This window comes from Varanus komodoensis, unplaced genomic scaffold, assembly GCF_004798865.1.
Source record: "Varanus komodoensis strain SLA01 unplaced genomic scaffold, ASM479886v1 scaffold1, whole genome shotgun sequence".
Taxonomy (NCBI): Eukaryota; Metazoa; Chordata; class Lepidosauria; order Squamata; family Varanidae; genus Varanus; species Varanus komodoensis.
In genome coordinates this window covers 23238932-23257208 of record NW_025335268.1, presented here as the reverse complement: position 1 = coordinate 23257208, position 18277 = coordinate 23238932, and the positions used below count along the sequence as shown (strand labels likewise).

At 42.2% G+C, this 18277-nt stretch overlaps 1 protein-coding gene across 12 annotated transcripts in view; it reads right to left on the bottom strand.

Moving 5' to 3' along the window:
* Window positions 1–18277, bottom strand: part of RGS7 (regulator of G protein signaling 7) — a 176471-nt gene that overhangs the window by 39469 nt on the left and 118725 nt on the right. For 7 of the 12 annotated variants that reach the window (XM_044448460.1, XM_044448478.1, XM_044448522.1 and 4 more), the window contains exons 3-4: window positions 13157–13207; window positions 423–529 (exon numbers count right to left, since the gene is read on the bottom strand). In XM_044448460.1, coding sequence (XP_044304395.1) covers window positions 423–529; window positions 13157–13207 — 158 coding nt within the window. The remainder of the gene's footprint in view (window positions 1–422; window positions 530–13156; window positions 13208–18277) is intronic. The other 5 variants (XM_044448549.1, XM_044448531.1, XM_044448539.1 and 2 more) reach the window with 2 other exon arrangements.

Sequence of the window (18277 nt, the reverse complement as noted above, 5' to 3'; positions counted from 1 at the left end):
GTTGAACAAGACCAATGATTATCTCTTTCCCTCCATAATTATGTGATGTTCTCCATAATTATGTGATGTTCTAGAGCAAGAAAGGAGGTGTGTGTGGGGTGAAAATTATTGTAACAGTAATAATAAGCTGAACAAGACCAATGATACATTTATCGCTTTTCCTCCATAATTATGTAATGTTTTTCACTGGATTCAAATTTCGTATGAAGAAGAGTTGAGTGCAGTTCAAAACATATTTAGCTGTTTTATTATTCTACATCTATCTCTGATTATTTCAAACTACATTTTTGTGCTGAATTGGTTGGGCCAGTATACACTTCCACCAACATTGAACCATTCCATCAGAATAGAACTCAGTCCTGGGGGAAACAAAAACCTGGTTAGCAAGTGTAAAGCCAATAAAATATTGCAGTAATACTCACCTGGAACCGGTAAAAGGTGCCATCATCCTTTAATGTTAGTACATGGTCAGAGATAGGAAAGAAATAACCATGGGCTGCCATTAGCGTTCCCAGATGAAGGGCTTCCACTGTGTCAAAGGAGACAAAAACCGCTGAAATGTTGCTGTATTCTTAATTTCTACATGAAAATATTTGAACATTGCTTCTTCTGAGAGGATTTGCATCATTGGTGTTAACTCATTATAACAAAATATGACTTATATTCTCCCCAAAGGCTATAAGCTCATGTTATACACTCTTGTTATTCTTATCATGGAACCTCTTGTTATCAGAGAGTAAACATCTGATTATGCATACTAGTGAGGAAAGATTAATGGGGAAGTGCATCATCTTCTTACTGAATTAAGTGAAGAATGCTACAGATTGTAATTTTCTTGCATCAAAGGTCTGGTTAGATCAGCACGATTACTTCAATGCCCTGGATTGCACACAAAAACAACTGATTGTTTTAAAACTCTGGTTAGTCAGAGAAGAGACAAGTTAGAGTTCTGCGTTCAAACAGCACACTAAACAACCCAAGGATAGTGTCCCTAAGTTGCTAGGCGACCCTGCTGGCAGGAGGAGCCATGCAGTGGGGCTCAGTGACTAGCCTGCTGGCTTGTCCACAAGAACACAACATTTAATTAAACAAATCAATGACAATCTTGGGTTACCACCACACAGTGCTTTTAAGCACTGGTTACTTACAGATACTACTACTACTACTACTACTACTACTACTACTACTACTACTACCACAAAAAACAGCAATCAACTACTCTAAGGACCACTTTATGCACACAAAGTGCCTCCAAGCAATCCAAACAAGGCCTCAGTGCTCCTGGAACTCACAACAGGATTTCTGTCTGTGGAGATACTACTTGACATATTTCATTTCCGCACATGACTCCTGCACCGCGAGGCATTTAGAGGCATTGCACGGATTTGAGAAGCAGCCTTAAACCTCCACACACGCAGACAATACTGTGTGTCACTTTAAAAAGTGGCCCATCTATAAATGTGCAAATGTTGTCAACATTTCTCTCCCAGGAAAAAGTCTCAAATGCCTTGCAGGAATAAAATGGCCAACACCACGTACTAAGGGATTATGTAAGTCGGGCTTCTTCAGCAGTCTGTCATAACAAGGCTCAGGTACAAAGATTATACATCACATTGTTTCAGACAAAACTGACTTTGAGTTCCAATATTTTTAGCAACAGCAATGAGGACGCACATTTGGCACCAGCATTCCCCCGAGAGAAAACTTGGATGGTCCTGCGGCAATCTGTTTGGAAGTAAACTGGGCAACCCACAAACAAACCAGAGATTTCTGCATGCCCAAGAGAACCATGAAGTATGCAGAAGTGTATCTCATTAAAATGACCCTGCTCCCTAAAAAGGGCATTTTTATGGCAACAAGAAAGCTGTGCATGTATGTTTTGGGTTCCCATTGGTCCTATGATTAGGTTTGTTCCCTCCTCCCAGGAAAAGAAATCACTTGGGAAGTACAAAATAAAGGTGCATAAATAAGGACATTTCACTTGAGTTCATTGTGTGCTCTATTTATCGGTGGGTGACCAGTGAGTAGACCTCAATGAAGTGAACTTTCGGCTTGTGAGCGTGGCACATGGGGACTGGCAGCACATGCCATGGCTTTGAGCACATACAGGAAAGTAAATTTCCTAAAACTCCACCATCATGGTACTTGGTAAAGGATGGTATATAAAAGCTTTGAATGAATGAATGAAAGAGATCCTGCAAAGCACTTTGGAATGAGCTGTCACAACGGCTCCTTGCTGCTTAATGACAGTGCTTAGGCTTATACCTGAGAACTGAGCACGACAGCTACCCCAAGGCATTGTTGCCCGTCAGCCACCTACCCAGGATGAGCCCTGGGAAGCTCTTGCCACTGTCAACCCTCCTCAAAGTCTGGCTTGATCTGATCTGGCTGATCCACGGACTGCTTTCTTGGGGCTGAAATGAAGCCCAAACGCAGGTGTGGGCTCGGTGACTCCCCCCAGCCCCAAGTGGCTCCCAAGCAGCCCAAGCCTCCCCTGCAGGCCCGCAAGCTGCACTCAGAGCAGAGCAAGAGAAGGCAGCGCCCAGCATGCTTTGGCTACAGCAGTCCTGAGGTCTTGCTTGCCAGCCCAGCCTCATGGGGAAAGACGTGTGCAGTGCGCTGCCCCGTAATTCTTCGATACCCCAAGGGCACAGACTAGAGGATACGCTGAACAAGGAGGATGTAGTTTCTCTACCAGAAAGTAGTTTTTCTCAACCATGGGCTCCCAGCTGGCCTACAATTCCCATCAACTCCAGCAAGCATGGGCCAGTGGTCAGGGATTGTAGCCAAAGATAACTGGAAAACCCAGAGTGAGGAATGGCTGCCTCCTGTTCCTTTTCAGAAGTTTTCCTGGTTGTTTCCTCATTTCATATTAAAAAGTGAGTGCTCTCCATAGCCCCTCAGAGGTGAAGCCCTCTCCTACTTTTGTCGCAAAGGACCACCTCCCCACAGAACAGCAACACAAGAACAGGTGCCACAGCTCCATCTGAATGTGTCTTGTGAATGCCATTACGGCCACAGTCAAGTATTTTTTTATTTATTGTTTGTTACCAGTAATTTCCTGAAGATGTTTATGGGTTGCTTTGCATGTACCCAAAGCGATGTGCATAAAACTACAAGCCAATATGAGTATATGATTAAAATACTAATATACGACAGGCTTTCCCTTTTCTTTACTGAGTAACATACTCATTATTCATTCAGAGAGCCACATTAACATCTTGCCGCAGGGCCATTTCTAAATATAATTGATTAATAAAAAATTATAGAAGGAGCACCTGGAACTGGAGATAGGACAAACTCTTTTCATATTGAAATTCAGCTAATAAATACTTGAATAGAATCCCGTAGTTTCCACTCCAGAATGGTATTCTGAGCATAATGGAACATATTTTAAAAAAAACTGATTTTCAGAACTACAAATATAGCTTCCACTTCCAAAATATAAATATAGCTTTTACTTCATGGTTACTATAGTAGTTGAAAGCTAAATCTCTGAGATCTCCTTTGATCTGCATTTTGTGAATAGACGTTTTCAATTTACCAGGGACAATTTAGAGCAGATGTTTCATTAAAGTGCTCTTCCAGCAACTCAGGCAGGCAAGATTACTGGGCATTTATTTACCTTTCTGTGCAGGTAGGACAGTGGTTCTCATTACCAAGATATAACAGGTTTTTGTCACAGGTCAACGAGACATTTCCCTGTGCTCCCAAACTTTCCTTCTCTTCAAGATAAATACATATGCTTGGCATTTCAGGAAGTCTGTTGGGAAAGGTGGTTTTGAGATATGGCAACTGGCAATAAGAAGCACTGCCTATTAATTTGTTTTTAAAGCCCCATGAAAAATAATTGTTGGCATTGCTCCAGTCCTGTATGTACTCTCTGCTTAGTCACATTCAGACTCAAAGTTTATTTCTTTCCTAGAGGAAAAGAATATACCATCACATAATACAGGAAACATAGAAACATAGAAAACAGAGTGAGTCAGAAGGGGCCTCCCGGGCCATCTAGTCTGACCTCCGGCACCAGCTGGCTCCGCTCACGACATGCCCACCATGTGGACGTCCAGCCTCTCCTTGAACACCCACACCGATGGGGCCTCAACCACCTCCCGCCCTGCCATTCCTCGTTTACCTAAATTGTGCGGCAAAGGTGGCTGTGGAGGAAGCAAAAGGCCTGGAGGAAGCAAGAGGAGAGGAGTCCCTCAGGTGTGTCCTCCTTCTGAAGTGGCACTGCTAGGGATGGACCAGTGGGGGCAGCTCCAGGGACCTTCTCAAACTGGGGGGAGGTAACAAGTGGGGTCCCACAGGGTTCAGTCCTGGGCCCAGTGCTCTTCAACATTTGTGTTGATGATCTGGATGAGGAAGTGCGAGGTATGCTTATCAGATTTGCAGATGACACAAAACTGGGAAAGATAGCTAACACTCAGGAAGACAGAAACAAGATTCAATGTAAGTTGAAGTGCTGGGCTGGGCTGAAAACAAAAGAATGGTATTTAACAGGGGCAAATGCCAAGTTCTGCACCTAGGAAAAAGAAACCAAGTGCATTGTTACAAGATGGGGAATACTTGGCTCAAGTGCAAGTGAAAAGCATCTTGCAATTGTTGTAGATCACAAGCTGACAGGAGAAGGGGAGGCGAAGTGAGCCCAGCTCTGCTCAAAAAAGGCTTTGCACAGGCCTCTGCTCACTTCTCAAATAGCCCTGCTCAAATGCTTGTGACATCCAAAACACCATCTTCTCAAGTCCTGCTGTCACAGCAACAGTCACATCCCCTCATAAATGCATAATTGCTCCTATAGGCAGAATCACAAGTGGAGTTCAACTTATCAACTAATATAAAAAGCAGAGTTGCCCATAATATTTAGAACCAGAGGTCCTAAAATAGTTTCTTTTTCCAAGATTGCCTAGCTTTAAATCTTTCTGTTACTGTTCCAGTTCTGTCACTAGCTGACATAAGAACAGTTTCAAAATCTAGCATTAGCATATAATTAAAACTAAAAGATTAATAGAATGATATTTTTAAAATGATGAATGCCATATCACAGCTGGTGCTTCTGGTAGCAAAGGACAGAGGGCCTGTGATATTCATCTACCAGAACCTCAGATGTATTTGTAAGCACTTAAATGGTATAAAAGGGGTAGGGGTGGGGAGCTGCCAGAACACTAGAATGCGCTATTCAAGCACAGCTGTTGGTAGCCATTTAAACATGACAGAAAAGAAGGAACTGTACTACCAAAGGAGAGCACAGATTTGCATACATTTTGCATATGCTAATTTATATGTATAAATGCTAACTTAGAAATGTTGCACAAATGGCTAATGTCCTCAGGAAAGCTTACATTACAAATCCAGGCAACAAAAATTACCAAAATGAAAAAAAACCAATAGTAAACATTAAGAAAATTGAAAACATTGAGGAACTAGCAGTAAAAGTAATAATCAAGCACATATATTAAATGCCTGCTTAAAGAAGAAGATCCTAACCTTGCATCTAAATATATGCAGTGAAAATAGCAGGTGGCTCTCACTGGGAAGGGGGGCCACTGCAGAGAAGGTTCTTTCCCTGTAAGTCACTTGTTGCAACATTAGGGGTGGAAGTACCCAGAAAAGAACCTCCAAAGATTATTTCAACAATTGGGCAGAACATAAATAAAAAGACAGCCATTCAGGCAGATTAGTCCTAAACTGTTTAGCGCTTTAAAGGTAAGCATGAACACTTTGAATCAGACCCAGAAACTGACTACCTGTGCACTTGATGCCACACTGGAGTGGCAGGTGCAAAGTGTCCTGTCTCAGTAAAAAGGCTCCCAGCTCTATTCTGCACTAGCTACAGTTTCTGGACTGTCTTCATGGGTAGCATCGTGTATAATGCATTGCAGTGATCCAGGTGGGAGGTTACCCAGGGCCAAAGAATGTCATCCAAAGGAAAGAAAATGCACTTTGTGCCACTGAAGCTATTTGGCCCTCCAAGTGACAGAGCAGAATATATAACATTCCCCACAATGGTGGGATGCATTGCATGGAATGAAAGGATATTGTTCTTCTTTGAATCCCACTGGAAGAATTGGATGGGCGAAGTTTAATCCTGCTTCCCAGAGCACATTTGTGTGCATCAGGTTTACACATGCTTGCACAAAGGTAAAGGAATAACTACGCTACCTAACTCCATTATGCATGATGATGTGGACATTTTGCCTGGCCCTCAAATATTATTAGTCTAGACTGTGGAACCCATCCAGAATGGGTGCTTATATAAATCATTTTAAGCTTAATGCTCTAGAAACACCTCTCCATAGTTTCCATGTTGTCTGCTTTTGTTGAACACTGTCATCTGGACTGAATAACCTGTAACATGCAGTTGAATGAATGCTATTGCCCAGGGCAGCAGGTTTGCACCAGGGAGACCTGCATTCAAAATCCAGCTTGGCCATGAAGCTGGCAAGATAGTCATGAGCTAGTGACCGTCTTTCAGCCTAGTCTACATTACAGGCTTGCCAAGATGATAAAAAGGGAATAGCCCCATGAAAGTCGCAATGAGCCGTTTGGAGATGTGCACCAAAGGAGTTACACGGACATGGTGCTATGTCCTCCATGACAGTCAGGTCAATGGGCTTATCTCCACTCATCTTCTCAGGTGGGAGGATGACGGAAGAAGGCTATAGTATTATTACATCTACACAGAGGTAAATAAATAATAGAAGGGGGGGGGATTTCCAGGAGTAGTGTATGTCCTTTGGAAACCTCTGTCACTAGATTTGGCTTTCATTGAAACATTTCTAACCTTGCATAAACAGAGCCCAATAACGGCTCAGAAATGAAATCCCAATTGTGAATTGCTGAAATTCAGGGATCAGTTCCTCTGAAACTGTTTTCTGAGAAGGCTCTATACCAGTTTACTCTGGCGACAGAAAACAGCAACCTATCCGACTGGAATTCTTGGGACAATATAGAATAGCAATTGCTGCACAGGCGTTCAGGTTAATCCTAGTTTTTTGAAGAAAACTGAACACTTCTTATATAACATCTCGTGGGGAAATTAATGGCTATCAATATCAAGGAACTTGGCCTTGGTTCACACAAGCAGAGGCCCATTTCTGCAATAAATCTTGATGCTTTGAAAGAGAATTTGCTACAGTATTATCAACAGAAATATATCATAACCTCCAGAGTGCTTTTGGAACATCAGGGATAACTTAGTTTAGTAGTTCCCAACCTAAGAAAGAGGGTGATACATGAAACACACCCAACTCCTGCTGCCAGATGGGGAGAATAGCAACAGAAGGCACAATCAGGAAAAGTCTGGTTTGAAATATAGTGGTACCTTGGCTCATGAATCTGTTCCAGGACTCTGGTCGTGACCCAAATTGGTCGTGAGCCAAGTCAAATTTCCCCATAAGGGTCAATGTAAATAAGGTTAATCCATTCTGCAACTATTTTTTACTCACAAAAATTTGAAGCAAAGTAGCAAAGAACAACGAAGACTGTGGTCACCTTCCCCCCGCCCCCAGTGATTGTGCAGGGGTGGTGGGGGGACGGGCATGATCGCGGGCGCACGGGGGGGAGGCGGGTGCACTCAGGCAGGGAACATGGGCGCAATCACAGCCATCTCCCCCGCTCCAGCACGACCGTGATCATGCCCGTGCAGGGAAGACGGGTGCCTTTGCGATCGTCACCTGATGCAGAGTTTGTGACCTGCAGCAAAATTTTTATGCACTTTCTGTTCACAACCCAATTTGGTCGTGAACTGAGGTGTTCATGAGGCAAGGTAGCACTGTACTTCTCTCCTGAAGGTTTATTTTAAAACTTCTCAGTCAAATGTTTCCCAACAGAAAAGAGAAGCAGGGTTGCTTTAGTTTAACTAAAACAAGTGCAAGCTGGATGAATAATAAGAGCTATTTGTGGTTGTTAGCACATTAGCAACATACCACTGAATCTCAGCAGTGTGAAGATGAAATCTCTTGGTTCGCCTGTAAAGCCGCAAAGCACTGTACACCCCGACATTAAAAACGACCCCTGCTGCTCAACTTCTAGGTGCTTCTGCAAAGTACTTAAGAATACACTTGCCATCACCGGAGGAAGTAGCTGAATACGGAGTGCCAGAAAGCATTTCTGATGAATTTTTAAAATTTCTACCACAAATCTATTTGTGTAGCACTTATTTTACACAGTGCTTTGTAATCTTCATTGCATTGGCTCCAACAACAAACCAGCTCTAATTAGAGCAAACCTGCTCTAATTGTTAGACAGTATTGGGTCTGAGCTCATGATAAAATTGGAATTAAGCTTAAACAGTAGAGGAAAAGGAGAGAGAGGACACACTCAGTTTGCTTGTAGAATGCCCTTCTCAAAGACGCTCTCCTGGCGCCAACACTGAGGACTTTGGGGTGCCAGGTGAAGGACCTATTTCTTTTCCCAGCTTTTCAGTCTTTCAGTTTCAAAAAGTATGTTAGTCTTAAAAGATATTTGTCGAGCTGCTTGTTTTTATCTTGTTTTACTTTAGTAGTAGTAGTAGTAGTAGTCGTGGTGGTAGTAGCATATTTATTCAATTATACCTATTCCCAGTGCTAGAACTAAAATCAGCTTACAAAATTAGAAACTTGTGCAATTAAAAAACATCAATAGAAATACAGAAACATAAAAATATACTCAAATTGGCTAGAATATTAAAATCATAAAAAATACCAAAATTAAAACAGCAGTAAAAACAACGTAGAAATAGTCCAACTTGGACTTTCTTCTATGTTAAACAAATGTTTTTATACTTTGGTTTACAATGTTACTGTTTTGACGGTTGTCAGTTTTGCTTTGTTAAGTGTCTAAATACCTTTACTTATTTATTTAAAACATTTTTATGCCGCCCCCATCGCAACGAAGCCTCGGGGCGGCTTTGCCTAGAACAGCATGGAAATGCAATATATGAAACAAATAAATGAAAAAGAGACATCAGTAAGTAGTAACAAAGAACCCTGTTTTCAAGGGTTTTTCTACAAAGGAGACCTATAAAGAAAATTCCCTATTGGGCAATGAGTAGGGGCAGAAGAACAGGTGAGGAATGAGTGCCGGAAAAGTAGCATGCCTCGTCTGGAAGGATCCTTGATTCTAGTCTGCACTTTTCTCATATCGCTCTTAGGACATGATATTTGATCTATGGCCACCACAAGTGCTTAACAGTAAATGCCCCTGCAGGTCCTACAATGGCCTAGGCTTTTCTAGTCACCTTCTATTAGACACTCCTGGCAGAAGGCTCGTCTATATTCAGAGCCAGCCCTGCCAATTAAAGTAACGCTAAGAAGCATTCATTATCGGCCAAGCATTTGCTCAGAGCTGTGTGTTTTCCATTTCCTGATAGTAAATGGATGGCAGTTGAATGGCGTGGGTAGGGTCAGAGAGATAGTAAAGGCCACGCGTATCATGAATGCCGTACGGCATGGTCTCACATCTGCACGCTTTTCTCATGGCAGTTTTTCAAACATTTTGGGAAAGATTTACACTTGTGCTTAGAGGAGATAATACTGGGTTACAGGAGTTGCCACAATGCTTTCTTTATTTATTTAAAACATTTCTATGCCTCCCCATCGCAACAAAGCCTTGGGGCGGTTCACAAAGAATAAATAATAATAATAATAATAATAATAATAATAATAATAATAATAATACAATTTAAAAGAAAAAAAACCTTTAAAAACCCCCGGTGCATTCTTTAGGAATCATTACATGCATTCTGCCACTTTAAAAGTAAAAATAGGGACACTCGGGTGCAAAAGTGCATATGGCAGGGTCAGAGTCTAGCAGTCCAACATGATGGCCCTGGGCCAACAAGGGGCCCTTGATTCCAAAGTATCACAGATTTTAAGTGAAAAATAATGGTGCTTGCAAGTAGATGGTTCCAGGTGACAAAAGATGTTTAACCGTTGCCCTGGAAATTCGAGGAATGGCTGGCCAGGGGAGAGCAGCACAACCTCACTGATGACTGGAAGTCCTCAGTTTTAAAAGGTGGGAATACCTCTGAGGGAGATAATCAAAGAGGGACACAGAGAGAGAGAGTGGGAGACAAGGTCGGTGTTCTGATCATTACAAGACAGATTATCTGGCTCTGTCATGCAACTAGCCCACCCTTTAAATGCCCTAAGTGCTACAGTTTAGTGAAAATAGTATAACCGATGTTCCTTTTGGTCTGAGAGTCTGTTCTGTATGCTAAGCCTTGTTTTCTGTCTACAATACCTGTCCTTTTGACCTATGAATGCAATAATCCATGTGCATATTTAGTGAAACCCCCAATGTCCCTGTTGCAGAGTCCTTCCCTACAGATCTCTTGTATGATGCCAACACTGCTTGGAGTTTTGGAGATTTTATAACAATTAAATATGCCCTTAGCCCAACCATGAAGGTGTGGAACATCAGGGAGTGGTGACCTTGTATCTCATAGAAATTGCTCATATTTCCTATATTGATATAAGCATTGGAGAGCACTTCTGCATTACGAGAGGAGACAGGCATCACAAGAGGCTCATAAAGACACCAAGTAAACAAATAAAAGCAATGGACCAAGTTGCTAAGCCAGACCTATTAAAGTGAATAAAATACATAGATATACATTATGTGGCTATTTTGCCACTTAGAGGTCACTGGCCCCATTTCAGAATAGGCTTTTAGGAAGGAAGTTCAGCTAGGAACACATGTGGTGATTTCCCCCTAACGATACATTTCCACTGTTCTTTTATTTGATTTAGAGTACAGACTACATTTTAGATGAGAATGTTACTGATTGGCATCTTTGCCATAACTCTGTTTGTCCAGTGATCTTTTGCAGTAGGTAAGGAAGGACAGACATGGTTCCCTGCCACTCATGGCTTCACTAAACATGCAGAGGCTGGTCTTGCAGTATAACAGTGTCCATCTAAATTACAAAGGGTGCACACAAAAACAGCTGAACAATGCCTAGAAATGCAGAGATCCCTGACACAACGTTCTGAAAAATGTGGCAGTCCTGACCAGGATAGGAGTCAAAGGAGGAGGAGAAGTAACACAGCAGGTGTGTGAAACAGCCTGCCAGAGTTTTATGTATGACAGTCAGCGACGGGTCTCTATAGCCAGGAGCAAAGTAATGCTGAAGCTACTTCTGGCCATATTTCCACTCAGTATCCTTCCCACCCCACCCCCCAAAATGTTCCATGTATGAGAAGAAAAATGTAGGTATCCATATCTTTCCTCCTATGAAGCCAGATTTCTTGTCAGGGTAGTTCTCAGAAGGGGAACTTTAGCATCCCCTCCACTGTATTTAAGTCAATGTACAGGCTAGACAGTTTTTGCTAGGGATGTCATCTAAACTTGCACAGGATGATTTGGGGGATATATTCCCTCTTTTTGTTAGAAGATTTGCAGTGTCATATCTGAGCTCATTAAGAATTCTAGAATGGACAGCATCAGCAACTAATGATTAAGTTTCAGTTTGTCTATGCTGTTTCCCTCAGTTCTTCAGAATATCTTCCTGAATACACTAGTTCAGGTACAAGAATCAGTGAAGACAGATGAAAATAATTCATTCAGGTTGTCCACAATCTCTTTATAGTCCTTTAGTACTACATTGTCATTTAACAGTCCAATGGCTTCCCTAGTTGTTTTTCTCTTCAGATACATTTAAAGAATCAGTGTTCAATGACTTTGATGTTACCAGCAGCCTTTCCCCCATTTTTTACTGTCTGCTTGCATCTGCTTGTGCAAGCTCGTTCTACCATTTGTTTTCCTCATTTGTGCAAGACTTCCATTTTCTGAAGGAAGCCTTCTTTTCTTCAATAGTTTCCTTGACCCTGTTCATTAAACAACCTGATCTCTCAGACTTGATGCTACCTTTCCTAACCTGCAGTACACATTCTATCTGAGCTTCCATTCATTATGGTTTCAAAAAACCTCCCAGCATTTTGAAAGTATTTAATCATCCTGACTACTCCTTTCAGCTGCCTTCCTGTTCCCTTTGACTATTCCTGTTCCCATTTCTTCTGAAGTCAAATGTGAGTGCACTGGACTTCCTTTTTCCACTTGAGTACACACTAAATCTGATAGCACTGTGCTCTGATAGCACTGTTTCCAATAATATTTACATCTTTTATTAGGTCCTGGATGACATCACTCAGGATTAAGTCCGGGGCAATGTTCAATAGCCAACAGTTCAGGGCACAGGCATTCAAGGCATTCAGAAATTTAATCTCTGTATCATGATGGGAGGGCTATTGAAGTCACAACCCTTCCTCATTGCTTTTGTTTGCCATGTTAAAATCATCCCAAGGATTCTGATCTGACAGACAATAGCTTGTGTCCAGCACTCAATTATTTTTGGATACCATTATTATCACAATGCTTCTCTGGAGGAATCTGCCCATCCAGTTTTTCTACTCTGCTCAGCTCTATGCCCTCTTCTACACACACAGCCACACTTCCTTCCTTTGCTGGACCTTCCTACAGAGTTTATATCTAGAGACACCAGTATCCATGGGTTTTTTTCACTCCACCAGCTTTCCACAATACCCACTAAAATTTGGGTCTCCTTTAAAACCAAGCACTCCAACTCTCCCACCCTGGTTTGGATGATTCTAACACCTGTACGCATCTCTCTAGCACATGCATCTTCCACTCTGGTGCTCTGCCCTTTTTTGGGTGGTTATCATGTTTCACCACAGTTTTCTGGTTTATGCCCTCCCTGTCTCCATTTGAGCAATGAGAAGGGAGATGTAGAATGGAAGATGGAGGGAAGAAAGGTTAAAGACAACTCTGTTCACACAGCTCTGGGGGGGATGCAGAGGGAGCAAGCACCGGCTGCCCTGCCTCATGGGTGAGCTCTTGAGGCAACATTTCTAGAGTGAGCAGAGCCAGAGGCTCAAGGGCACTCAAGAACAACCAGAAATACACACACAGAAGCATTCACAGACCTCTTTCAACTATTAGTTCCTGCATGAAATGTCCAGGGATCTGATAGAAAAGTGTATGGTATGAACTAGCAGCCCAGTGTCACTGCTGTGATCAGAGATTCTGGGATCATCCTAGTTCTGTGAAGCATCTCCTATTATCTTGCCATCATGACCATAACATGGACAAGTGCGAGCTTGAATAACTTCCTTTAGAGCATAGAGAATTCAATGCATAAAAATAATGCACTTACCTGGGTCTTCTATAGACAAATTCTTTGTTAACCATTGAACAATGTCTGAACCTAGAAAAAAGTATAATACTAATTAAAATACATTTGCGTTATTTAAATGTCTATGTAATTCTAGTGACATAAATTCATTTATTTTTACACTGCGCATCGGCTAAAAGGTGCAAATCAAAAAAAGCCCATTTCCCTCTCTGTACTTGAGAGGCCTCCCTTTATTTCTGGAAATGGTCCAAATTCTGCTGTGAGGAGCAGTTAGGCTCTCACTCTGGAAATAGCTCTTCACCTGCAGAAAGCCAGGCATCCAGAGTGAATTCTGTTGGGTCTGAACACTGCCCTGGTGCTACTGAAGGAGCAGAACGTGATATGAAGGCCTCTCACAGCAGAATGAAGCGTTGCACCCCACATTTGTATCTAGCTACTGATATCTGCTCATGGATTTTCTCCTCAAGCATTATCCTTGCACCAATTACAATTTGATTTGTAAGCCTTATATGCATCAATTACAATGTGATTGGGAAGTTAGCAATCACACAGATGATTTTGCTTACAACTCCCAATGTCCCGTTTGTCTAGGGCTGCTGGGAGCTGTGGGCCAAAACATCTTAAGGGCCATAAGATGCCCCTCCTCGTCACTCCCTTTGGAGTTCTACCCAAGTCTCTGAACTCCTGTGGATCCACTAGGGGAAAAAGTTCATTGGCAAAATGTGCACAAAACCTTGGCTAACAAACCATTCCCAAGTTCTCGTTTAATTACAAATTCTAATTACATTCTCAGTTACATAACACAGTATTGTGAATACAGAGTAACAGGCAAATATGCTGAAGATTATTATTAAGTTGCCACAAACTTGTCCACCCACTCCCAACAGAGGTGGCATCACCTTCCCCTAAAGACATAACATGCACACACAAGAATTCTGACTTGCGCTGATTATATTTAGATCTGTCGGTTTCCGTGGTGGTCAGGGAATCAAGTTTCTGTTAAACTTTTCACAAGATGCAGTTCACAAAGAAGGAGTGTGTGTGTGGGGGAGGGGGGGCTCTCTTTATATGTAACACAATGGCCAACAGAATCAGCTTAGAGGCTACCAAGTATTTCTGTGAAAATTTCAAATCAGGGCAGTCTACATGCAGGTAAAAATCAGGGGAGAAGCTAAAGGTTTGTCTCTAAGCCGTCGGCAAGTCATTTTAAACGGCTATTCGTGGATTTGAAACTGTTTAGAGTACAAGCCTATGCATTCATACCATTATGGTGACTTCCGGCAGTGCTAAAGGTGCTCAGGGACTTCAGTTTAGCATCAGCGATCCGCAATTTCTCATTGTGAACTCCATCTATTCAACATAGTGTTGTGCCACCACAAATCAGTGGCACTTGTCAATATATGAAGTACCTGGCAATGGTCATATATTTTACCTGCTTTTACTCAGCATTTTTCCTGCCTTTTTAAAAATCCATCCAACATAGGGACACAGCTGCAAAGAGCCCAGAGATCTTCAGCTAATGGACAGTATAGAAATAAACTAAATAAATATTTTCTTGGAGTTGCTAATTATGATCACCAAATCTGTTCTATTAAACTCACTTCTTCACTGAGGTTAGGGTGTATTTTACCATCTTAATCCTCATCCACATAGTGCTAAACTGATTATACAAAATCTCTCAGCAATGCAATATTTTAAATTATATGGGCCTCACAATTATCCTTTCTGCAAAGAAATATTTACTCCAGCATCATCAGTATACCCTTTGATTACAGTTAAATGTCAGTGATTTTTTAAAAAATGCTTGCATTTACATTCATGTAATTCTAGAGTTAATTAGCAGTCAAGGGAATCAGCAGAACACAAATAAGGGTGGCTACTTACGCATTAGCAAAAACAAGGGCAAAAGAGGACACAAATTTGAACAAAATTTGCATATGCTAATCTCATCTGTAATTGCTATAATTTAAATAGAGACAACTCTCACCAGGGTGGGAAGGACCTGCACACCTGCTGAGTCCAGAGGCACACCTGCAAAATCCTTGTGCTCCCATCTTAAAGTTTTTAGACTTGAACAGGTCCTGGGCTGGGCAACCCTTCAAATACGGAGCACTTCAAGCAGAAAAGTGACCTCTGGCAGCCTGCAGAGAGAGGACTGTTCTGTGTAAAATAGGATGTGTGGCTACACCAGCACAAATATCTCTATTTTCAGCAGGATGTGTTTCTATATTTCTGCATGCTGCTTCTGTACATGACATATACCTACATTTTTCAATATTTGAAAAGACACAAATAAAAGAGGAAATCAAGGCTTCCTGCAAGCACTTGTCTGGCCACTGTGTGCCCAGAATGCTGGGCTGGAAAAGCTTTTGGACTGAACCAGCGCGACTCTCCTTCTGTTCTTGATGCAGCAGTGGGAAGCATAGCAGTGGGAAGCATAGCTGCCTCATGCTGTGATCCTAGTTTCAAAAAAGTGCATGCACAAGCGTGCACACAGAAACACACACACGTCAAATTAGAAGCAAAAGAGCTACCCATGCATTTAATATAATGCTCTTTCTCATATCATATAATATAATAATATTAAAGTTCATCCTAATACTTGCCCTGATACACTTCTAGATTTACAGCAAACTGATAAGTTGAAATGGTGGGTTTCCTCCATTTCATTAGCATCATCTGACAATATAAAGATACTTTAAGTAAACTTTGCTCTGCTTGTACTTTCTCCTTAAAGAATTACTTTGATCAAATTGATCCCAGTTGTTGCTGAAAATACTAAAGGAGAAAACATTTCTTATAAATTCATGCTATTTCTGATGCAATGGCAGGAACACATTATTTTCCTTACTTTCTGTTAAATTCTCTTTTTTAAAAGTAAGTAAAGTAACTAGTCTATTCCCTGCCTCTCCATATCTAATGTGTTAAGCCAATTACCCCAGAGTGTTTATGCGATAATTATGTCTAGGACATGTGCAAAAATTCATTTGTTCCCTGAAGGTGGTCCAGCTCTGAGTTTTAACTGAGTGCAAATTTTCACAGCTCAGTTGCAAGGAACTTGTGGGGGGTGAGGCGGGGGAAGGAGTGCGGGTAGACTGGGAAGCACAGGAACAGACCAAGTTCTGGAGACTATTCTATGAGGCTGCATTAATGGTGTCACAACAATGCCATGTTTTCACATCTTCTCCAAGTTGTACCCACACATAAGCAAAACTGATTTCTTTCTCTAAAGAGCATCAGTAGCACTCTGCAATTTGCACCTCAGTAACTTCTTCCAAAATGCACTAACAGCTGTTTGTGACTGTTATTTTTCCAAAAATAAGGAGTTTTAGTCATCTGAGGATGTTTCAACATGGCATTTTCACTAACAATAGCCAGAGTCCCAGTGCCAGGGCAGTTTCCAAAGGACAGCATTGTTAAAAAGCAAAAACCAATAGAAGAAGAATAGGTCTGCCAGTGCACTAGCCACCAAAGCCAGTTACTAGCCACCAAAGCCAAATACTGACTGGGTTCAGACAACACATTAACTTACACCCAAGAGTTGGGTATGAGTTGAAAGTGGGTTGTCATGGGTTGTTCTTGAACAACATAGGCTGCTGTTGAAATTTATTTATTGATTGATTGATTTATTTATGAAATTTGTATGCTGTCTAATTACTAACGTCTCTGGACAGCTAACAGCATAAATAAATTGACGAGCCACTCTGGCTGCAAATACAATAATAAAATTCAATATTAAAACATATTAAAATATTGATTAAATAAAAAGGTCTTAACCTGGCGCCAAAAAACATATAATGACGGTGCCAGGCAGACCTCTCTGGGGAGCGCATTCCATGGTCAGGGTGCCACCGCAGAGAAGGCCCTCCTCTGGGTACTCTGTCTCCTATCATCTTTCACAGAGGGTTCCCGGAGGAGGAATTCTGTTGCCAATCTCAGGGGGCGGAAGGGCAAATAGGGAAAAAGGCGTTCCTTAAGGTATCCTGGTCCCAAGCCATTTAGGGCTTTATAGGTAATAACCAGCACCTTGAACTGAGCCCGGACTTCAGTGGGAAGCCAATGGAGCTGATAGAGGACTGGGTTTAAATGAGAATAACGCCCAGTCCACGACAGCATCCTGGCAGCTCTATTTTGAACCATCTGATGTATCTGGACTGTCTTCAATGTGCATTATCTGAATCCGGCTGAGATAATTCATAACCCAGCAACAAACTATGGGCAGCCCAAGGAAGCCAAGCTCAGCTCACAATCACCGCTGTTGAAGAGATGAGTCTCAGTTCTCCCCATGATGTCTCCTGAGACAACTCCTGGAGGACTGAGAAGGAGGGAGATGTTGGGATGAAGAGGAGTTTTCACAGTGAGCCTGATCATTTCTCAGGCACACCAAAAACTGTGAGCCATGAAAACTACAAAGGGTTGCTTGCAATGATATTTGAACCCACCCCATGGGTTCTCTTCATGATTTGCTTCCAGGTAACAAGCCATGGCTTGTTAGCACAGCTGGGTTCAGACACAATAACCCACATTTCAGGAACAACCCACATGCAATTGATGCTCAGTTGTTGGTTGTCTGAAGGCAGGGCTTCAATCAGATGATCAGATTACCAGATACTTGGGACTGAGAACAGGACTGCCAACATGCCATACGTGACCCCCCTCAGGCATGGGGAGTTAACTTATACCACATTACACTATTTGTTCATCTGGACTGTGTGCTCTGACTGGCTCCCCAGGATCTTATTCAGAGGCCTTTCTGCTACGTAGGGTTTCTGCTAACCCTAACCCATTTTCAACTGGAGATGCCAGGGATTGGAGCTGGGACTGGAGCTGAGACCTGCCGTAGGCATAACTTGTGTTCTGCCACTCAGCTGTGCAGTCTCCACATTACAATAGGCAAGTCTGTCTGTGGTTTTGTCCCCATGTAGCCTCCGTTAATGTTATGCTATTGCCAGCTGCACTGGGTCCCCGAGGCTTTACTCAAGTCTCACTGACATCAGCAAATCCAGCGGCATCCAGCACTGAAATGTGTGGCAACTCGAGAGGGAAAAGCACCACCAGAGGACAGATCAAGCTGGCTCTCCCCACACCTGGCCTGGCACAGAAGGTTGCTCGGGCTGGGAAGCAAAAATGCCAGTTGCTGCA